General features: G+C 37.0%; 1 protein-coding gene across 1 annotated transcript in view; it reads right to left on the bottom strand.

Annotated features, from left to right (window-relative positions):
* Positions 1 to 23,981, bottom strand: part of LURAP1L (leucine rich adaptor protein 1 like) — a 51,478-nt gene extending 27,497 nt beyond the window's left edge. The window contains exon 1 of the mRNA XM_082695302.1: positions 22,659 to 23,981. Coding sequence (XP_082551428.1) covers positions 22,659 to 22,958 — 300 coding nt within the window. The 5' untranslated portion in view covers positions 22,959 to 23,981. The remainder of the gene's footprint in view (positions 1 to 22,658) is intronic.
* Positions 23,982 to 24,463: the final 482 nt, after the last annotated feature.

Here is a 24,463-nt window from a genome sequence, read left to right as displayed (position 1 = left end):
ATCATTGATATTCTATATATTGCATTCAGAATTAAATGTATATATGACAAACTAAATTGATGAATTGATATATGATTAATACCATTCAGTTAAAAAAAAAATATATATATATATATATGCCCTAAAGACAGGCATAAGAATCTCAGTTTGTTAGTGCTAAAAGATACTACAGTTAATAATTCTATGAGACAGAGACATGCAAACTAAGGATTGATGACTTGTCCCAAATTTATCACTACTTAGTGGAAGAAAGAGAACTGACACCTTGATTGTTTGGTTCCAATTCACTAATATTTCCACAAAACCAGAGTTGAGAAATATTACATTATAATCTGATCAGTGAATTTATATTGCATCAGCCTTTAAAATTACATAACCACTTTCTGATGATAGTTTAGGACTAGATAAAAATAAATCATCTTTAAGAAAGAATTCAACAACTTGGTTTAAACAGGCACTGACTTGAATAAGCATCCATGAACAATTCTAACCTGTTATATTTGATGTCATATTTTCTTGAATGTAAATTCAATACAAATTTTATAATCAAGGATTGCTCCTCACATTTTTATTACAGAAATGGAGCTCTAGATGTATTACAATTACCTAAAAGTTAGACACCTATTCAAAAAAGGTAGTGGGAATAAAGATACGTTGCTGATTCCTATTTTTATCTTCTTGTATTCACTTATAACTGAAAATCACTGCTGCCAGATTAAATGGTTTGCAAATAAGCTGTTCTCTTGTAGTAAAAATTAGCATAAATTCAAAGTTAATTCATCACTTCTAGCACTGAAGGACCACAAATGAGGGTGATAAAAGCAGATGCCTGGCATATGGCAACAGATGGGTCACAACATTTAAAAAGAGCTACTGGGAATAGGATGGTTCACTTTTCTCAATCCTTATCACTGAAGGTAAGAAGGATGGGGAAGGAAATAATCAAAACAATTTGGACTTTATTAGGTCCTAATTTTCCTGTGTTTTTTAAGTGTCCCATTATAAAATACAGGACTTGCAATTTGCTAATAAGTTTATGCCATAGTACTGTCTATAATAACCATGTAGAAAAATCCATAATAGAAAGAGTCAAGCAAATATAGAAGGAACCTACAATACCCACTGGCAAAATACGGCTGGTAGTGGCAAGAATTATTGGAGCAGATGGTACATGATGAATTCATCAGGATATGTCCCAACACTCAGTTTCATAATCATACCAGGTTTTTTTTTTTTTTTTTTTTACTATTTTTACTCACATGAAACTTTATCCTAACATTACACCAAAAATTTCATGTGTGAATAATTTACAATTTTATAAGCATGCATGCTTTTCATTACAAGTCAGAAATAAGAATGATGCTTAGGATAAAACTTTAATATTCCTTTATCCTTTTGGAGTTGGTTTAATAAATACAATTCATGAACTCCAATGATAAAAAGGAAAAAAAAAGTATATTCATTCAGGTTATACGAAGTAGTAGATGGATTTTAATGGATATGATTGTTTGCCATATATGTAGCAAAGATGATGCCAAGTCATATTTTCCTTTGAGTGTGAATTTTCTAAATAAGGCTACGTTTGGATTAGATTTGAAATCTATTAAAAAATATATATATAGTTCTCATTCAAATAAAATCCTTAAGGAATTTTCTTAAATTAATACAACACTCAAAACCTCATCCTAAATTGTCATACAGAGAAAAAGATGTTATCACAATAAAAGCCTAAACTTTCACTCAAACCATCATTAGAATTTGAGATTATTTTCTACTAATTAACATCCTCATGGATGCAGCTTAAAGATATAATCTATGTTGTATCTAGGCTCCTCTAAAAGTCGTGAAAAAAAAAAAAAAAGAGCTGTTTTCTTTCCCCGCTGTCTATCCCCTCATTCAGAAACATTATTTTTGCAATCAGCTGAAACTTGGCATGGGTCCCTCCTAACACTCTGTATGTGCTGCTTTTATAAATTAATCAGAGTGTGATTCCCATTGCCACTCTTCAGTAGTAGCAATAGCATATTTTCAGGCTAGTTTTGCCATTACCAGAATTCATTGCTCAGGAAGTAGGATAAAGACCAGGTGTGGGTAGTATGTTGAATTCTGGGAAATAAGCATAGTACGCTTAAGTAAACCCTCTGGTTGAGGGCAGAAATAGGAAAAGTCCCAGAAGCAATGTATTTCAAGGTAGTGTAGGTTTTTACTGTTGATAATGCATTTGTTATTTTGAATATTTTCTTATTGTTTTTGTAATCCCAAATAGAAATTTACACCCATTAGCTTGTTAACTTCCATAGTGACAGCAAATACCAACAATAATGATAACATAAATGATAAGAACCAGCCTTAAATAAAGCACTAGTTTCAGATACTACAATAAGTATTTTATATGTATTTTCTCAGTTAGTCTTCATAAAAACTCTAAATGGCAAATATTATTATCAAATTGCAACCCAGAGAGGATCTAATTTCCCAGTGTCACACAATCAGAAAGTTGATGGAGCTGAGATTCAGATCTAGATGTCTCTAGCTCTGAAGCCCACATTTACCTGCTTCCTTTTCCATATCAAGAGCTCAAAAACCCAGCATTCTTGCACCTCTTAAAACAAACAAACAAACAACAACAAAAAAACTACTCAAATATTCAGTGTGACAAAAGAAAAAAGAGATCAAGAGTAGGAAAATCATGTCACAAAAGGAAAGACACTTATTCCCCTAACCTAAGAATTATTAAAGAAATAACCTTACAAACTATAACATCACAACAAAAATATAAGAAACAAGGTATCCAATATTAAGGAAATGCACATAAAGGAGAATGTTTTTATGCAGTGCAAATTAGGTTTAGGAAAAACATATAGGAAAAGATTTATGACACAAGGTCAAGCAAAGTTATACTATGAAAAGATATAAAGTATATGTTATAACTTCAACAATGGAAACGGAAAATTACAGAAGAAAAATACTTGAATAAAATAAGATTAAATAAGTTATAATAATAGCCTCAGAGTGATAAAATCATGGTTTTTGCCCCTCCTCCTTATATTTTGTGTACTTTCTAAAATACCACTTAGGAGCATATATTACATTTTAATCAGAAAGACCAGGGGCACCTGGGTGGCTCAGTGGGTTGGTCATGATCTCAGGGTTCTGGGATAGAGCCCTGCACTGGGCTTTCTGCTCGGCCAGGAGGCTCCCCCGCCCCCGCCATTCTCTGCCTGCCTCTCTACTTACTTGTGATCTCTCTCTCTGTCAAATAAATAAATAAAATCTTTTGAAAAAATAAAAGAAAAACCATTAATTATAAAATAATTCAAATAGTCGTAAACAAAATTTATATAAATAACCAATCATGGATAAATGTCATTTGGATGATTAAAATGTTTAATTTTTTTTTTTATTTAGAAAATGTCACCATACTAATAAAGGCAAATTAAATTATTGAGGGCATATTTTATAATCAACGATATCTATGGAATTATGGAATTATATCTGATAGGAAGAAACAAACATTGTTGAAATATTTATATCTTGCATAAGTATAATCTCTTGTTTCTTGTTCCAAAAATACTTTTATAAAATTCATTCTATTGCAAACTTTCATTCTTCAGCAATCAGTGAGCTTTCAGTGAGCTTTCCTGTTTATAAGTGTCTCAAATATACAACGTACTTTAAGGATCCCATAATATAAAACACATGGCAACTGGTTTAGTTCTCAAGAAAAAATTGTAAGAAAAATGTTAAGCGTACAAAAATATAACAGCTTTCATTACATAACTTCCCTAAAATAATAACTACAATTGGTCCTTAATGCCTATCAAACCATATTCAAATTTCTCAGCTTAGTATTCTCATTAATTGGGATTATTTTACCTCTTCAGTCTTATTTTCATTAACTCCAACATAACCCTCTATCTACTTCAATCATTTTCATTATGGTTTCCTAGGCAGTAAATGCTTACAGTATCCCCCAAATTGCTGAAGCCATTATCTCTACCTACTGGTTCCCCCCTCTAATCACTTCTCTGAAGGTCATTTCCTAAATAGCTTTATTAATTTATTCCTCCAATACTGAGCTCTTACACTCTGCTAAATTCTAGAGAGGATATATGTTGACATGATTCTACTTAGGAGAGATCAAACAGTCTAGTGAGGGATATAAAAGAGTAAACGATAAAAAATGAAAATAAAATACTATATTATCAATGGGTGGCTTGAAGGATATCAAACTAGAGCTAACTGGATGAGATGTGAGGCATAAGGGTGGGAAAGGAAGAAAGATATAGGCAAAAGGAACAGCATGAATAAATGTTGAGAGTCAGTCATGCAAGACACATCTGAAATGGGACTGGGTTTGTACATCAAGATGTAGAAGAACAGTTCCTAGGCACAGCATTAAATGGTTATGATATAATTTGTTTCTTATAAAAATTACCTTTTATTAAGGTTATGGACTTCAGGATTAAACCACATTTTTCAATACCATGGGGGTTAAATGTTATTGTTTTAGTAGTAACCTCATGCCTTACTTACCTGATGGTTTGTCAATAACCTGAAATCCATGTCTTCAGCTTCATTTGTATTTCTTTGGGAGTTTATACAGGAATGGGATATAGATGATTCTTAAAATTATGTTTTGCATTGACTTGATTCCTTTGAAAGAAATATCTCTTTCCTTCACAGGAAAAATGAAGGATGGTGCCTCAGGGGAGCACTGTCCAGGGTGAACATGTACAGTCAAATAGTGTGTGGCTATAGAGTTTCCATCTGTCTCTAAAAGTGAGGATTTTATATTTATTCATCATCAGTATTTAATTCAGGCAAACAAATTTTTGACAGGGGAAAATTTAATTTCATATGTAAGGTCAAGAGATGACAAATAGATCCTTATTAGACTCATTTTCAAGTGTGTGAATCAATGTGACACTCTTAGTGGGCACTTAACTTATTTCTCCTCAAAAGAGTTAGAACATTGTAACAGCACTGAATTTTGCTAACATTGGGTTATTTCCATATAGAGGATACATTTTTCAAGTATTCTGATCCTGTTACACAAAATCAACTCAGTGATGTTTAAAAAAAGGTATTTTTCTCCTTAAAGAATTTTGGGTGAAATCCAAATAGAATCATATTGTCTCAAGACTGACAGCAAACAAAAATAACCTAACACTTAATGTTATGAAATTGCTGAGCATTCTCAGTAATGATGCCTGGACTTTTAAAGTTTGGAATTAAAGCTGAACTGGAAATGCATTTCCCCTTTTAATAGGGGCCGCTCCATGGTACCCTGGACAACCAGTTTGGAAAGTGGGAAATCAGGCCTTGTCTTGGTCTACTGTAAATCACTCAGTCTCTGTATCTCCATTTCCAACTCAGCACTGTAAGCACTTGACAATGCTCCTAGGAGATCTAATTAATGGTTAGGGTTTTGAATAAAACAGCATACAGACTCCAACAATAATTGTTTCAACCCACTTGCTTACTAATGCCAATGAGGTAAGATGGTTATGCTATGATTATTTTAAAGGCTCCAACATAGAAAATAGTATCCACTTATGAGTACAGCCTTGTTATTTATTAACTGATGACTAATGGCCATATTCTCAACCCATTTTATTTTTTCATTAAGTCAGAAGTGTTCGGGCAGCTCCTTGTGCTATTACTGCCCTTCAAAGCATGCTGACTTTCCATGTTTGGTGCCTAGTAAAGATATGGTTCACTAAAAAGATTGCTTTGTATCATGATTGGAAGGAACACTTTTGAGGAAGCTTTTTCAAAATTTTGTCTTTTTTTTTTAAATTTTTTGGACAAAACTGTTGTCTTTTAAATTGTCTTTTAAAGTTATAGTCTGTATCAGTAAAACATATGACAATCATTAAGATCTTAAAATTCCTGATCCTATCATATGTGAATCCATTTCAGATTTCAATTTCAACAGAATGGAAGTAGTCAGTTGCTTCTATAAAATTAATCTCTAAATCCCACTTATGTTAATTATGACGTGTTTGGAAAAGGAGGGCAATTAAAAAGTACTGCCATTGAGTAACCAAACAAGTTCAAAAACTGTCTAGTCTTGAGTCTGTATGTTTAGCAGGTCTAAAACTCCTCCAAAGTATGGATCAAGATCATAGGCAGCAAATACTCATGCTGATAAAAATCAAATTGATTAATAATCCAAAGAAATTATACCAAGATGGACTTCTAAGAAAATAGTTTTATGTTGTATTAGGCATACTGTGTAGAGAATCCAGATTTTATTTCCCCATGGTACTAGACTAACCTTCTACCAGGATGCTTGTTGGTACCCATAGTGGTAACTTATACAATTTCCTAGGCTACTGGTGGATGGTGATAAGAGGAAGGGGAACCAGACAGAGTGGGGAGAATTTCAGGATCCATTTCTAAGTCTTTAACTTTGTTCCTTAATAACATGTAATCTGGATTCATCAGCATGAGTCCAGTGTATATCAAAATAATCCTTGTCATATACTAGTTCATTTTCCCTCTCTGACAAAAGCACCTTACAGAGAAGACCATAAATCTCTTACTTATCCTGACTTTTTTCTCCCATATTTACTCTGGCATTCCCAAACTCATTTTTAAATTTCCAAATAAGGAGTAATTGAAACAAGTATTACATTACAAAGAAAATACAAAAATGAATTTTAAAAATGAAGTAAATAAACTCAAAGTGAAGAAGTAGAATAGGAAAGTTAAAATTCTATTTTTTTCATCAGGGTTTTCTGGGACATAGTTCCTGGCAAATTCTCAACACAGCGACACTGTTGATTCAACATATGGGTTTTACTATTAAATATAATCCCCAAAAGGAGTTTGTCTGAGTTTTTTCAACTAATTTACATAGTAATAGTATAGCTTGATTCATTACTTCTTTGACTGAGTAACTATAATAAATCAGGCAGGAACCTATTATTAATAGTCATATTTATTGGGCAAGTCCTATATTCCAGCAAATATTACTATAAGCACTATTATAACATATATAGCAAATGCTTATTCATGTGTTATTACTGTACCCTCATAACCCCAGGACCGAGGATAGCATAAATGCAAATGCTTTGTAAACGATGTTGTACAGTACAAGATAATGACTCACAAGAGAAATATCTTAGACAAAAATGCCCAAATATTATTTTCTCCTGTGTCCTTATCTTTTTCCTTACTTAACAACAACAACAACAAAACAAAGAAACAAAATTGGCTCTCAAATATTTCTTGTAGTTTAAATAGAAGGCAATAACATAGTATTGAAACTGTCTCCAACATTTAAAATATATTTACTGAATGCCACCTACAGTCCCAAATCTTCCACTTATTTCATATTTTCATATGGCTCCAGAGCTCTGGCTGAAAGACGATTTTGTGAGAAGAGAATATCTAGCGTTAAACCAATGGGGAAGTGAGAAATTGAGGGCATGCTCTTCTTCTAATTGCTCCTACTACGCTTCAGGTAAAGCCACTCCTGTTATCTAACCAAGTGCTAGCCTCAGGCAGGTTCCCGACTGATATGGAGTGGCCACTTACAGTACTGTTGAAAAATATTCTTAGGACATGTCTGAACTCAGCAGTGATGTAAGTTATTATGACTGCACTGTATGTAGGAGGAAGGAAGGATTCCACTTACGCCCCACAACTGTTCTTGATTTTGAGAAATGGTCACTGAAGTATTTAGAAGTAAAGTAATATCATTTCTGCAACTTTTAAATTAAGAATGTTTAAGAATATGTGTGTGGAGAGACAGCAGGGAAGGGAGGGGAAGGAGAGAGGAGGAAGAGTAAATGAAAAGACGTAAAATATTAACACGTGGGAGAATCTGGGTGAGGGGTATATAGTGATTTTTGTAGCTTTTATGCGAAGTCTACAATTATTTTAGATTTTATTTATTTATTTGACAGACAGAGATCACAAGCAGGCAGAGAGGCAGGCAGAGAGAGAGGAGGAAGCAGGCTCCCTGCTGAGCAGAGAGCCCGATGCGGGGCTCGATCCAAGGACCCCGGGATCATGACCTGAGCCGAAGGCAGCGGCTTGACGCACTGAGCCACCCAGGCGCCCCTACAATTATTTTAAAATAAAAAGTTTTTAAAAACCGCTAGCCACATATTTGGAGCTCCTCCTACGAATGATATAAATAAGAAAGACCAAGCTTAAAAGCAACAAAAGTCCATGTGGTGTAGCTTCTTGGAAGGTGGTAAAACAAATACCCTTGGGGAGAGTATTTTTTTTTTTTAATTTTGAAATGTTTTATTTATTTAAGATAGAAAGTGAGTGAGAGACAGCACGAGCAGGGGTGGAAAGGAGAGGCAAAGGAAAAGGGAGCTGACACCCCACTGAGCAGGAAGCCAGCCACACCAAGCTCCATCCCAGAACAGAAGATCCTGACCTGAGGGAAAGGCAGATGCTTAACCAACTGAGCCACCTAGGTGCCCCAAGGGGAGAGGATTTTAAAAGTTCTTGTATGGGGGCACCTGGGTGGCTCAGTGGGTTAAGTCATCTGCCTTCAGCTCACGTCATGATCTCAGGGTTCTGGGATAGACCCTGCATTAGGCTCTCTGCTCAGCGGAGAGCCTGCTTCCTCCTATCTCTCTCTTTCTGCCTGCCTCTTTGCCTACTTGTGATCTGTCAAATAAATAAAATCTTAAAAAAAAAAAAAGTTATTGTATGAACACAACAATCCAGAAGGAAACCCATCCAGTTGCTTATTTAGTAGCAATGCCAGAATATTTGGCGGCCATTTTAAAGATTTTATTTATTTATTTGACACAAAGAAAGAGATCGCAAATAGGCAGAGAGACAGGCAGAGAAAACGGGGGAAGCAGGCTCTCCGCTGAGCAGAGAGCCCAATATGGGGATTGATCCCAGGACCCTGGGATCATGACCTGAGCTGAAGGCAGAGGCCTTAACCCACTGAGCCACTCAGGCATCCCAATTCTAGTACCAAATTAAAAACAGAAAAATGGGTTGGTTCCTTGAAATTCCTTATAATTCTAGAATCTTGTAAGGATACTTAAGAAACCTAGTCTTCTTCATCCTGTTCATCCATTTTATCCATATGGACAGTACCAATTGGGATAACTATCTTAAACAGCTCAGATACCAGTCACATTGTACTCATAAGTTTTCAAGTCTATATGAAGGGCTGTGGCAAAATAGAAAGTTAATGCCCTTGTGATTAATGCTATCCATGTACTATATTAGGCTGCCAAATTCAGTGATTATTATTTTCAATTATAAATAAATTATTTTCAATATGGTATAGAACCAATATGGTTCCTGTGAAATATATCAATACAGTATGCATACAATACTATACTACAATGTTACAATTTTTTTTTCTTTTAAGTTTTTCCTTTCCACTCTGAAACTTCAAAATCTCATTCCAGAGCAGGAAAAGAGGATGACAAAACCTAAAATATGTATTTTCTTTGTTAACTTATCAGAGAAGAAAAACAACTCTTTTTCTCTTTTTATTTTTATGTTCTGCTGGCACTTCTGGGAACAAGGTTTCCTGAGACTGATACCTAAAGACAGAATGGGTCCTGCAACCAAGAAATTTTGCTGTCCCACCTCTAAGCAAACAGAAAGTTTTTTTTTTTTTTGGTCAGGAGTCACAATAACATACTGGAGAAAAGTATTTTAGCTTTTTTTTTTTTTTTAACTAAGAACCTACATTCCATGTGGCTGGGTTTGGCGGGTGGGGTGCAGAGGAGGGACTGAGGTTCTATGTTCCAGTCCAAAAATGAAATGTTGCTAGTGCATTCCAAACACAAAAATTAGAAGCAGGCCTAAAGTGTACTTTAATTCACACATTTAACAAACGGAGTTTCTAAATAATTGGCTGGGCATTAGGGAAATACAAGCATTGATTTGTCAGAGCCTCTGTTCCATGGTGATTACTGTGGGGGGGGGGGATGACAGTGAACAATAGTATTAACCAAGTTATACTTGGTTATAACCAAATTTATACTTTATTAACAAGTTATACTTGGTTAGGAAAGTGACAGTCATATATATAGAATTTTGTCAAGACTTTCAGCCTTGGAAATCTTTAGTCCCAGAGACTTACAAGTATTTTTTATAGCTTTATTTTAAATAATAGTGCTTTTTTGTTACAGAAAATTTTTTGTCAATGCACAATGTTTAGTCTACCATTAAATCATTAAGTTTTATAGTGTACCTAAAATCACTGATGTAAGTGATTAATTATGTTCTACTTGATAGCTCCCTGCATATTATTTCCTCACAATTTTATCATCAGATTTTTAAATGGTAGAAGACTAGAGTATGGTTTCAGGTTCTTGCTTGTGGTTCCTGTGAAATCTTAAAAGGGTCTTTGTCTGTAATCAATTTTTCCTCATCCTTTTCTGCATTCTGGGCAAGGACTAATTTGCTCTCTCAAAACCTATGTGAACATCTATCTGAGTGCTAATATATTCTACCCACCTGTTTCTGGCAAGAAGCATAAAATTCCTGTAAGCTCTTATGAAGAGACTGCGGAATTCTTTGCAAATATAACTGAAAGGGGCTGTCAATTCCATTACCTTCTTTTTTTTTTAAATTCAATTTTTTATTTTTTTAATTTCTTTTCAGTGTACCAGAATCCATTACCTTCTTAACGTGGAGTTGCCCATAATTAACATCAGCCACTATGAGCCAAATCCTGAGGAGTCAGCTGGTTACTAATTCACCTTACTCTGCAGAGAGGATGTTCCAGAATTTGAAGTGGCCCGTTCTTACATGGGCACTGATCATTCTGTGTGTTATTTCTGTGCGGAGATGACTAATGCCAAATTTAGCAACTCAGATATGCAAGATAAGGTATTTTACTATTGCCATGTCCCTTCTATGAAATAGAATAAAAGGAAGAAAAAAAATGAGTAGCAGGAAAAATTCTAGTCTCATCATTTCCTAAAAGCATCAAAGAACTAAGTCATTAATCAAATGGAAGGACACAAAAAAATCAATGTTTAATAAGTCCCTACTATTTAGCAGGCAGAATCCCAACTAGTTTACATATATTAAATTCATTATGTGCTTAAAGACACATAGCTCGTAAAAGGAAGATCTTTGATTCCTTGAATTCAGCTTTACCTTATTCCAAAGCCCATACTCATTGACTTTTAGTTTTTAAAAAGTTCTATCTACCTATAATTTTTCTTATCAACATACAATATATACTTTGTGCAGAGAAACTGGATAAAATCAAAGATCTTGACAGAGAAAGAGAAAAAGCCAATCATACTGTACCATTATATGATACCACTGTTAACACTGTAGGGCCTTTTATTTCAGCCTTTTGTTCTGTATGTGAATATATCCATAAACATTTTCTCTCTTTCATAAATATTTTTGCAATATAATTTTAAAGCTACATAAAGTTCTATCATTTGAATATAAATAACCTACCATTATTTGTCATTCAGATTATTCCAGTTTTTTCAGTCATACATAATGCCAAATATATAAACTTAAATTATATTTTTATACAAATTCATTATTGTTTCCTTGGGGTAGATGTCTCTATTTAACCGAAGTATTACTGGCAACAGAACTGCTATGCCAAGAAGAACCTTTTTTCTTCGTCTTCTTTTAAGGTGCCATCAAGTTTACCTCTCTAAAGTTTCCTTCAACATCCCTTTCTCTCCAACCTCACCAATGCTCTGCATTGCTGTTCTTTTTTCATTTTGTGAGGAAGGCAAGGAAGTCATTTATTTTAGCTACATACATACAGACCTATGAGAAATCCACCGGCCTTCTGCTGTACTTCATACCTGATGGAGCTTTCATCTTTTAAATTATAAATCCATGGCTTGTAGGCACACATGCTGGAGCACCTCTCCCCATGGTGAATGACTATAGAGTGTGCCTTCTGATGAACAACCAGAATTGCCAGTTAACAAATATAAATGAATAGATGTGCCTGAAAACAGAATGGTCTGTCTTGGGATCCAGTGAAGGATGCACTACTGAGGAAATTTAAGTGAAGAATGCATGATCAACTAGCTAGGAAGACATGTGGTATTGGTCTAAATGATCTCTGAAGTTCCTTTCCATCCTAGGATTCTGTGATGCTCTCTTCTATTTCTAGAGATTACTGACTTTGTCTCTACCTCACCTACAGCCATCTTTTTATATAAGTAGAGTGACTCTGACTTCTGTCTTTGCCAGCAATCTGTCTAAAGTAACAGCACTGTAAATTATGCTTTGAAACAGTGTGCATATCATATATATTGTATAAATATATATCACATTTAATATATATATACATATATGTATATATGCATGTTTATATATCAATGCTATATCTAGAAAACTAGCAGCAACATGAGCTCCTAAGTCTCAATTTTAAAATTACACATACATATACCTTTCCAAATTTATGTCTATAATTATAGCTAAAGGCATAAAAGAAACTATAGGTATGCTCACATATGTTCAGAAATTTGGGGGGATATATAAAATATTATTCATAGTAGTTATCTTTAGGAAGTGAAAATTGGCAAAAGAGAGGTAGATCTCTGAATTTAGCAGCTTGAAAGTTGTACTTCATCACCATGAGGAAAGAAATTTCCTTCTCAACTTTGATCTCAAGCTTTGTTTTGTTGACACTAAAACAACAATGATGTAGACAAGTTTTGCAACAGAAAAAAATCAGGGAACGTGTTCGAATAACAGCCCATGCCAGAAATCAGTGTTGTAACAGACATAGCTCACTCTTCGGGATGTTGGCATTAAAACATTTTTATGAATTTGCTAATGGTGAGTATTAATACAACAATAATTTTATTCTGCTCATCAAATACATGGAAAGTCAAAGACTTAATTCTAGTCCACTTCAGGTGCCCTAATTTAAAATACAAAGGGAAAAAAAGAACATCCATAATTTTAATTACAAGTAGATAATGCTAATAATTTTTTAGTTCACACATGACAAGCCATATTATCTAGGAAAAAATTTTTAATTAAAATTTTTTCTAAGAAAGCAATGCTATGCTGATAGTAGAGGGGTCAGGACATGCCTGGGAATGTGCTGTGTCACCTAGAACTCCAAAATGAAGGAAATGATTATCCTCTGAAAATCTGAAATCAATCATAAGACCTCAGAGATCAGGTTGAGAACTCACCCCTAAAAACAGTCCAATATAACTATCTCCTGATTGAAAGGATTAACATCTTTAATAATAAAATGTATCAGAATATAGGCTGATGCAATGGCCATGCTGGTCGACCCAACCAACGAAATTAAAAGAGGGCGCCGTCCCAAAGTGCTGGGTCCAGCAGAGCCAGGACACACTCAAATTCTCATCTCAGTCCTGCCCTGATTCCTTGTTTCCCCAATCTTCTAGCTTCCTACTGCATGGATTCGCAGACAGAGGGTTTATTACTGAGATATATTATAGGTTTAGTTTTATACATCACTTTCTTATAAGAGTTGACTTGAAAGATATTGAATATTTCTTTAATTGAAAGCTCACGGGGCGCCTGGGTGGCTCAGTGGGTTAAGTCACTGCCTTCGGTTCAGGTCATGATCTCAGGGTCCTGGGATCGAGCCCCGCATCGGCCTCTCTGCTCAGCAGGGAGCCTGCTTCCTCCTCTCTCTCTGCCTGCCTCTCTGCCTGCTTGTGATCTCTCTCTGTAAAATAAATAAATAAAATCTTAAAAAAAAAAAAAAAAAAGAAAGCTCACATGTTCTGATTATGCCTAATCTCGAGGAATAGAAGCTGTTTTGTTGTCACGAGCATTCCAAAATCTGAAAAAGAAAATCTACGATGTTTTTGAGCCATGAAGACTGACGGCACACTAAATCTGTGAGATGCCGTTCTGCCTTCTCCATGGGGCATGGGTCACGTTGTACCATGTTAGCCTTTTGGTCTAACTTTTAGAATTTTTATTTATATTCTTATCAGGAGAAAACCCTTCAATTAGAAGATTATGTTAAAGTGGCATGTGGCTGAGAATGAGCACATTCCAATTTGAAGACTCAGTAATTTCTCAAATTGAAAAATGGTCTGATTAAGTCCGATTTCTACAAACAGAATTTACTTTCTAAAAGAACCGTTTAAAGTTGGACAGTCTCTTATTATGAAAAGTGAAATAATCACCTTTTCTTTTTAATTTGTAACTGATTAGGCTGCATACATTAGATGTGACAGAATAAGATAAAAATTGACAAGGTAAACATTTCTCAAGGTATATCAGGAGTCTATTTATATGACCCAACATCTTGTAGTGCCTACATCATGTGTTGGTGAAGAGGGAGAAAGAAATAATACATGAAAACTATTCAGAATACTAACTGGCATACTGTAGACATTCAGCAATTGTCAGGTAACAAATAAAATACTATTATGTAAAATAAGGAAATTTGGGCGTCTGGGTGGCTCAGTGGGTTAAGCCGCTGCCTTCGGCTCAGGTCATGATCTCAGGGTCCTGGGATCAAGTCCCGCATCGGGCTCTCTGCTCAGCAGGGAGCCTGCTTCCTCCTCTCTCTCTCTGCCTACCTCTCTGCCTACTTGTGATCTCTCTCTGTCAAGTAAATAAATAAAATCTTTTAAAAAATGTTAAAAAAAATAATAAAATAAAATAAGGAAATTAAAATCCAAACGTGCTAAATTTACATAAATGTGTATGTACCATATATAGGCCAGCAAAGATGCTGCAAAGATTCAGCAAAAGACCTGACAGGATTCACACCAAACTGTCAGCAAATGATTCCTTTGAGGTAATGTGGAGCAGGTGAGATGTCAAGGGTAGATGAAGGGGGACTTCTGTTTTTCTTTGTATAATAGGTCTACATTTCTGGAAGTTTTACAGTAAGAAATCATATATTTAATAAAGAAAATAATGTTTTTAAAAGAATACCAAAAGATCCATTGGTACGTGTGATGAAATTACTGTAAAAATGTTTATTCATAATAACTGGGCATGCTCCATGGTATGTCCATATAGGATAGTTTGGGGGTGAATTGGATCCAACATATACAGCCAGGCTCAGGGAAGTTGTTTGAATGAATGTTTGGGAAAGCACTTATAGCGAATTAGTCAAATTATCTAACCCCTATAAGTCAGTTTTCTTATCTGTAAAATGAAGAAAATAATAGCTATGTATAAAAATCTAGCTCAATGTTTAAGTGCTTTAAAAGTGAGTTATTCAGATTTTATTTTTAATGCTTAGACTGAGATATTTGAAACATATGTTTGAAAATTTAACCTTTTTTGTGAATTCTATGAATACAATTTATATTGGGCTCAATTTGTGTTTCAACCACATAATCAGGGAAATCCCAGCCTAGTGCTGTACAACTGATATCACTACTGAAAAACAGAATAATAGAGCTCCTGTTAGAAGAACAGCAACTTGAAGGTGTTGTTCAAATGGATACAAGATGGTGTCAGATTCCCAGTGTCCTAGTTCTATGAGTTATCTAAGATCCAAGCTTATCCAGAACAGAATTTCTCAGGGAACAAAATGCTACTAGTTGCAAGCCTGTAAAACTCGGGATCATGAACACTATTGAGCTTCACTACTGTGATCTCAGCCTTGAGCTGGTCTGGGCAGAGAATCCTTCACCAGCAGCTTTTGTGGAGTGGGAAGAAATATTTACGAAGATCTTGAAGACAGTGGCAAAAAACAAAGGGTACAGTTGCTGGGGACCAAGTGACTTTTGGATATGTTCATCCATATCTTTTTTTTTTTTTAAGATTTTATTTATTGATTTGACAGACAGCGATCACAAGCAGGCAGAGAAAGAGGAAGGGAAGCAGGCTCCCTGCTGAGCAGAAAGCCCAATATGGGGGGCTCGATCCCAGGAGCCTGGGATCATGATCTGAGCCAAAGGCAGAGGCTTTAACCCACTGAACCACTCAGGCTCCCCTGTTCATCCACATCTTAAGTGTTCCTAAGGCAGAGATTGTCTTTAGGTCCTTTTCCTCCCCAAAATAGTAAATAAACATACAATTTAACATGTTTAACATTTTGAAAATCTGGAAGAGCGGATAAATACATTTAATCTTGGGTGTCAATATGTGCATCAAGATATCTAAAGCGTAAGAAGTAATCATACAATCATGATCTGGAGCTCAGATTTGACTTCAACCTTGCTCATCCCCCTTATTGTGTAGGTAGTTTGAGCATTAATGATAGTCTACAATGCTTTATCTATAAAGGAGATATTACAATTATATTTAGTTGAGAGTATTATAAGGTTTTAGTGGGATAATGCACATAAGTGTTTAACTAACATAGCGTTTTTCCCATAAAAAGCTTTCATTGTAAGAAGCTAAATACTAGTCTCAGTTTGCAGACATTTTAGGCTCAACCAAAAATTTGGTTCCACAGATCTTTAATCTAGGCTCCTATACACTGCAGAATGCTCAGCCCATAGTATCTGCTTCATAAATGCAAAATCTAAATTCGAAATCAAGATTTCCAGTTGTAATGAAGCTAGGCAAAGCCCATGATTTTTTTTTCTTTTTTTTTTACTTTTATATAGAAACATGGTTTCTGTGGAACAGCTAATGACATGGGAGGTGCCATGATAACCAAGTAGAGGAAATGCTTAAGTTTCAATCAGTCCCAAAACCACACTGCCCATCTGTGGCTAATTGTGTAGGAGCCACAGAACACCATGTCATTGACATAATACCCCTTTTGCCATTGTCCTTACTATTTCTGAATGCCCACGTAATGGTTGATTTTCTTATATAATTTCACTAAACTTCTACAATGCCTTAATAGAGTTGCTTTTATCCCTATATTGACAAGAAAGCTGAGTCCTACAGTGGTTATATAATGTCCTCAATGCCAGACCGTGGGGAGTGAAGAAAGAGGGACACTGAAAGCCAGGCAGGTCTCCCGTCAGGGAAGGTGGGCTAAGAGTCTCCATAGGGAAGGGGTACAGGGACTTGGCAACCTGCTGGGCCCTGATGGATTGTATCTTGACTCGCTCTAGACTTGACTGGGACCTCTCCGTGTAGCTTCAAACCCATGAAGGCTCCACCAGACCAGAAGCCTGCAGGTCCACAATACCATAGCAGAGATCAGACATCCCAGTGGTGAGATAAACAGGTATAGCTGAGGAATAACCTTTAAAGAAGAACAAAAGGAATATCCTTCCAAAAAAAACAACAACAAAAAAGTAACACATTTTCAGGGACCCCAGAGACTCTAGCCATTCAGAATTAATATTAAAAAACAAACAAAAACCCCTTAAAGTCTTAACATGTGACAAATCCGTTTAAATGTAAGGTTATTAACTACAAAATAGAAGGTTAAACATATGGTCTTTTGTGCTATCATGGAAAGGAACATAATCAGTCTTAAAAAAATCTCATAAGATTCGTGGGCTCTCAAGGTCAGGCAGCATGGTTGTGCAACTTGACTGGAATGGGAGGGAATTCTTTCTGGTGAGGAAGTGTTCTTCAAGTATGTACCAATAATTCAACATACATTCCTAGGTACAGGGCGGGAGTTCATCAGCTTTTGGAAAGGTCACTGATTTCGAGTTAGATATAAATTCTCTGAACTGTGTCTCTGTTCCTAGCAAAATGACATTACTACCTTTGTGTGCACTGCTGCCGATTCTTGAGCCACGGTGTAAGGAAACCTGTTTCAACAAGATTTTTGTCAGATTTAATAAGCATAAGTGTGTGTAATAACAAAAGAAACCATTATTAGGAGTCAGTTTCCTCATCTCCTTGATGTCTTTATCCCTAATATTAAGCCCATCATTATCAGCACTTTTAAGTCCTTGTCTAGGGCGCTGTCAAAAATTTCCTCAGCTATACCTGTTTATCTCACCACTGGGATGTCTGATCTCTGCTGTGGTATTGCGGACCTGCTGACATGTTAGTTTGTAATCTTTCTTTGGCCAAATTATATTCCCATTTTCTCTTTTCCACTATCTCGTGAACTTATCAAGGAAGGTACTTTCTACTTTACAGTTTCTCAATTATATACCTAAGGGTTTTTCTTAGATTTTTGTCTAACTTTAAAAAAAAAATCGTTAAGTGATAAAACAGTAAAAATATTATTGAAACTATATAATTATGAAAAAATGACTGATTTATAGAACAAGTGATAGAAATCTCCTAGCTTATTCTAAAATATATCCAAAGCAATTGTGAAGTTAATTTAATGAAATTATTTTTTGAGAGAACTTAAAATAACTTTTATTTTTATTACAAAGTCAGCGAGCCATTTCATATGGGGGCAAAATATAGAAAATAACAGTAAAACAAAGAACCAAAAACCAAGTATAAATCTACCACTCATAAAAACTGTGACATTCTGCTAGTATTATATACATATTCATCTGAGGGAATGTGTATTTGTGTCTTGTCCTGGGAATTGGCTAGAAAACTTTTTTAAAGCAAGAGTTGAGGAACTGGGTGGAGTATTTGAATGTTTTAATAAGTAAGTGAGTAAGAAAGGATGAGTAACTAGCTTGAGATTGTTTATTTTATTAGATATATTACACAGCTGCTGTGCAAACAATTGCCAAAACATGGAAATCAGAACATAGTATTCCATAGTAGTTTTCATAATGGCACTGTATTACCTAAAGATTAGTAATCTGACATTATACATAACTGACTGGAACCAGAATGTGGCATCAACAGGTAGTGTATACTTCCTGTGAAACTACTCTTTGATATTTTCAACAGTGATTATCCGGGAAGGCAAACTGGAGAGGGTGCATTAGACCCTTCAATTCCAGATTTTGATTCTTTAGTGATTGCCTCTGTCTTAGGCAAATTTGAAAATTCTTTCAAAGAAAAATTGATGAAAAGAATTTTCACAGATGTACTAACAGTAAAACTTTTTGAATATTTTATAAAACTGTAATATAAAATTATTACTAAACAGTAAAAGCCAGGTTTTGACAGATTATTTATATTTATTAGAAAAAATATTTTGGATATCATGAGATATTAGGAAACTTAGAGTAGGATTTCACAAGCAATGGTGAAAGTCCTATTTTTAAGAATATTTGTAAAAGGAGACTTTGCATGGATGAAAACTATTAGGAACATGGAATAAAAAGACTGACTTTTTAAAGTAGTCATTTTGTAGTATATTACCAAGGTCTGGAGATAGATCTGGCACATAGCAGGCATGCAATAAACCTCTGATTAATGAATGAACTTCTATCTAAAACAAACCCCTCGGATGCATCCTGAGGACTTCTTTTCTTCATCCGTTAGTACTTGAGGGGGTTCTGAGCTATCATAGATCTATATGCAGACTGGAATGAGGGGGAAAGTACGTACATGGAGTCAGATAAGAGTTCAAGTTGTGATTCTGTTCACTAATTAGCTGTGTGAGCTTGGCCTTATAAGCCACAATGATCTCCTTTGCAAAACATGTATGAAAATATTTCCCTTTCCCAGTATGACTTTAGACTCGAATGATGACAATTATTAAAACACTCTGAACAGAAAATTAGTGAACACATATTGGACAGACTTTGCACAAGAGGCCTGACATCTCTTTCCAATTTCATTATAAACTTCCTATGTATATCTCTGTGTTTGTTTATCATATCATCAAATTTCCTTATCTCTAAATTCAAAACAAAATTGCTTACATACTGGGAAAATCTGCCTCCTCCTCCAAACATTCTGATCATTACCTTAAATTGACCTCCTGTACCAAATGCATGCCTGCAAATTTTCTTTTCTAATATTTTCTCTCCCACAAACTTTACTATGGTGCTATTTATGCTGTTAATAAGGGGGTCTGGCAACAGAAACTGTTTCTCCCCCCTCTTCAATCTCTTTCAAGTTGTTTTTACAACTGCATCTCTCAGACCTCTAAGAGCAGCGATTATAATATCACAAATAAGAGTGAAGGGAATTCTTCATGAATATATAAATGGAGATGAGAGACAATGATGAAATCATGTGTATGTAAAGAAATCAGTGTTAAGACTGTCTCCCAGCAGGTCTATGCAATGTTGTGTCAATGATATACACATCCATCTCACAGGAAAAGAAGGGAGGCTTAATTCCTGCAAGTCTCTAGAAAGGTTTGTGCCTGGCTCAGGTGTTTCTTGGGAAGGAGTTCCTAGGGCAGGCCCAAAGCTTGGGAATTCCAGACAATCTAGAAGAATAATCTGTGAACAACTAAGAGTAATAAACATGAAATGTGGGGTCATGCATAATACAGAGGAGGTTAACTCAGTGCCCACAGTACAGGGCAGAAAAGAACACAAAAATCACAATGAAGTCCTATTCCACTCTGGTTCTCTAACTTCTCTACATGGGGAACTAAGGAGACAGGAAGAACTGCAGAACTGCCTCTGTTCAGTGTTTATAAGAAAACTGCCAAGTCTACATAAAAACAAATCTGTTGCTTCCCAGTTACGCTGAAGCTGGGGGTTTTAGCACCCAAAAGAGTTGGGGAAGAGTTGGAATATACCTGTCTCAATCTCTTTTCTAAAGTCCCATGGCTAATGTTCTTACTTTCTTCCTGGAGACCTTCAGTGAAGCACAAAGTTGTAACACAAAACATCTGTCCTGGCATAAACTCTCCTGTAGCTACTGATGTCTCACGTAGAAGATATAACAGTCAATTTAGCAGTTTGCTGCTGCTGTTGTTGGGGTTTCTGTTTGCTGTTTAAAAATGTATTTATTAATATATCTTAATCACACACCTTAATATACCTTTATTAATATACCTTAATCACAAACAGCAAGAATGGACTGAGGGAGACAGTCTATGATATTTTCATTAAGAAAAACAGATAAGTCTGGGGTGCCTGAGTGGCTCAGTGGGTTGAGCCACTGCCTTTGGCTCGGGTCATGATCTCAGGGTTCTGGGATCGAGCCCTGCATCGGGCTCTCTGCTCAGCAGGGAGCCTGCTTCCTTCTCTCTCTCTCTCTGCCTGCCTCTCTGCCTGCTTCTGATCTCTCTCTGTCAAATAAATAAATAAAATCTTTAAAAAAAAAAAAAAAGAAAAACAGATAAGTCTGGAAAGTGTCCTTAGTTGAAAATAACCAGATTCCCCCCCCATGGAGTTCTTCAACACACTTGGCTTCATGTACTACCAATAATAAAAGGCAAATGAGTGCAAGAGATTTGAGAGCCTTAAACAAACTCCTTGCCTTTTTAATTTTGTATTTTCAGCACCCGTAGTAAATGCTTAATGAGTACATTTTTTAATAATATATAACTTGTGTGCATTTAGACAGTGAAACATGAATACAATAAAATAATTTGCATTATATATGGTGCATGAATACACATACAAATGCACATGTGCGTACACATATACAGACCTACAGGTATAGAGATGTGTATGTGTGTGTGTGTAATTTGCTTTCAATGTCTGAACATTCCAAGTAGGAAGAAAATATATCCTTGAAATAGAAAACCAAAGTCCTTAGGTAGACCAACTTTAAAGATCTTGAGATATGTTTCTTAGAGTGATATTCTGGGACCTTTATGTAGATAATACTAAAAATTCTGAACACAGGGCGTGATCTCTGAAGACTGGCTTTTTATATAAGTGTAAAAGATTACTTTATGCTGTGGAATTTACTACCTCCTGAGTGTTCCAAATGCAGAGGAACTAGGGAAACACCTCTCGTTATTTCTTTTTAGTGCAAAGCCCTAGTAGGCAGAATCTTTCATGTAGAAAATCCTTGCCGTCCTCTGGGTTGACTGAGACCACTGTTGCAACTTTTCTCCACTCCAGGCCAGTGGAAAATGCTGTTGCTTTGTGGTTAGTTTCTTCAAAGGATTTAGGAAGGAATTACTTCCTCCCACCAGTTCATTGTACAAATAAACTGAGGTTCACAGAGGCCAAGTGACTTGCCCCAGAACTCATGGCCAGTAAATAAGTTTTTCCGTTTAAGTACATCCGGAATAAGAAGGAGTCTCAGACCTTGTATTAGTCTCATTGTCCCACTCTTAAGGTAATGTTTACCAGCGACACAGAAAACAATTGCAGAGTGAGGACTGAGAGGGGGAAGGGTAGGAAGTGGTCATTAGCAAATCTCTGGGCCAAGGGATCACCTGCTCGCTGGGATCAAGAGTAAAACAAGCTATTCCTAAGGACCAGTGGGCCATTGTTTTCAGAACCAGCTGTGGAGAATCAGCTTAACAGTGGCCTTGGAACAGCTGCGGCTGCGGCACCAAGGGGCGGGGGCGGTAGTGGTGGAAGAGTGAGCTAGGAAGGATCCTTGGCAGAGACCCCGCCTCGCCAGCCCTTGGCAAACCAGGAAGTATTTCTGCTTAAGTGCAAAGGACCGAGCCACCTTTTGAACCGAAAGTGAGAACGGCACACAGCAGGCCCCAGACAGGCTTGGTGACTGCAAACCCTCGGTGGGCAGGCTGCCCGGAAGGCTGCGGACTGGCAGCTAAATGGTCAGAGTCTGAAGCACCGAGTCGGCGCTATCGAAAGTACACAGAGCAAAACAGGCTCTGCTATCTTGGCAAACCCTGACCGAGCAAAGTCCGGGGTAAACAAGCCTCCAGACGCGCGCCCCCTGCGCGCTTCCCTACTCCGCATTTCCCACGCGCCCTGCACTCAGCTCTGCAGCCTCAGCCGCCCTCTCTCTGCGGGCCCATCTGCCCATCGCCCCACCTTTCGGCCGGGCCCTCATTCCCACAGCTGGCGCACCACACTCACCATCTCTTGCCTGAGGAAGTGCATCTTGGTTTCCAGCCTCTCCAGGGCGCTGCAGTGGCTACGACGGGGGGAGCCAGAGGTTGGAGAGGACGAAGAGGAGGACGACAAGGAGGGAGGGAAGCTGCAGCTGCTGTTGCTACTACTGCAGCCGCCGCCGCCGCCGCTCCCCCCGCAGGGGTCCCGGTCCCTTTCCAGGGGAACCGGCTCCTCCCCACGGAGCGAGCGCACTAGGCTCTCGGGTACTTTGCGCCCCAGCTTCAGCTCTATGTCTCTGAGGTCTGGCAGCGGGCCGTCTTCCATGACTTTTCAAGAACGAGGATAATGGTAATGAAACGCAGCCGACGAGAGGCAGCAGCGGCCTCCAAGGCTGCGGCGAAATGAGCGGACCCCTCCCGGCGCCTGGGTCTCTATCCTCGGCGGATGGAGTGCACCGGCCGCTCCATAACCGCTGTGCGTGTTCTCAACCCTGAAATCCGCGCAGGACGAAGCGGGTCGCAGCCGCAGTTTCCTGGGGGCAATGGCTCCTCCGACACTTACTAAGATTTTAGAGATCGCTTCATCCTCTTCCTTTTTGGCTACCCCTCCGCCAAACTGAGTTAATTGATATTGCAGAGAGGAGAAAATCCAAGTGTTATAAGCCAAAAGAGGGGGAAATGAAGTCTGTTTTGGCTTTATGGGGGGGAAAATTCACATTATAAAACTGTCCGTTCACATCTCTGCATCATTCACTGATTGCCCATCTGGTACCACGCGACACAAAGTAATGATGTGGCCACACTCCAGGGTCGTTTCATTTTCCAGCCATATGTCTCCAAGCTTTCGGAATATCCTGGATTGTCAGAAATAATCCCTGGTCAGTGATAGAGGAGGTCGGTCGTGTGCATGGACGCATAAAAGAGATGGTTAGCTTAGCAGGAGTTTAACGGCTTCCTTGTTGTAGCAGAAATGCCCTTCTTTTCATTTAGGCAGTTTGATCCAAGTCATTGTGTTCCTCCGAGCCCTGGAAACTTTAAACTCCGCTGGCAGGTGGACCAAACCAGGGCCAACCCTTGTACCGTATTTCACAGGAAATAAGAGCAGCAGCAATTTCCCCACCCTGTTGCCAGCAGCTGTTTCAGGAACTGCTTTAGTTGGAGGTACCTAATACTGGTGTTAGGAGTTTCAGTTTTGCTGGCTAAATTGCCCGGTGATAGCCACAACCTTTAAAACAGTTAACAAAAGTTGGAAGAAGATTGACTTTAAAGGTAGTCTCATTCCCCACCGCCTATCTTCCTATACAGCAGAAGTCTAGCCTTAGAAGCTTTTCCTACTTCTACACTAGTGAAAAATGAAACTATTTCACAGGAAGTTCAGTAGGAATCTACAGAATGAATTCTTACCAAATGTTTCAGTAGTTCACTGCAAGAAGTGAAGAATTATATGGCCAGAATAATTTATATGACTGAGGTAGGAGTGGATTATAAAGTGGGAAAATTGCTAAGCTACTTTCAATAATGGGAAAAAAATATTGAACAGAGCCAGCTAGTAAAAAAGTTGTCTTTGATGATTTATCAATATATTGTTAACTATTTAGAAGATAGTTAAGGCGTAAAATCTATTTCTGAGATACTTCTACCAAGTAAGTTACTAGGCCCTACATGGATTATAGATTTAACTCAACACTGAGTTTGGGTTAATAACCTTCAAGTAGAGGATATTGTTTTCAATTCAGTGAACTCTAATTTTGGGGTTCCATTGGAATGTTTGAAAATATGGGCTCCTCTATTTTAGGGACAAATAAATATTTTTGTTGATCTTCCTGGACT

Source organism: Mustela nivalis (genome assembly GCF_964662115.1).
Source record: "Mustela nivalis genome assembly, chromosome: 13".
Taxonomy (NCBI): Eukaryota; Metazoa; Chordata; class Mammalia; order Carnivora; family Mustelidae; genus Mustela; species Mustela nivalis.
This window is presented reverse-complemented; position numbering and strand designations above follow the sequence as displayed.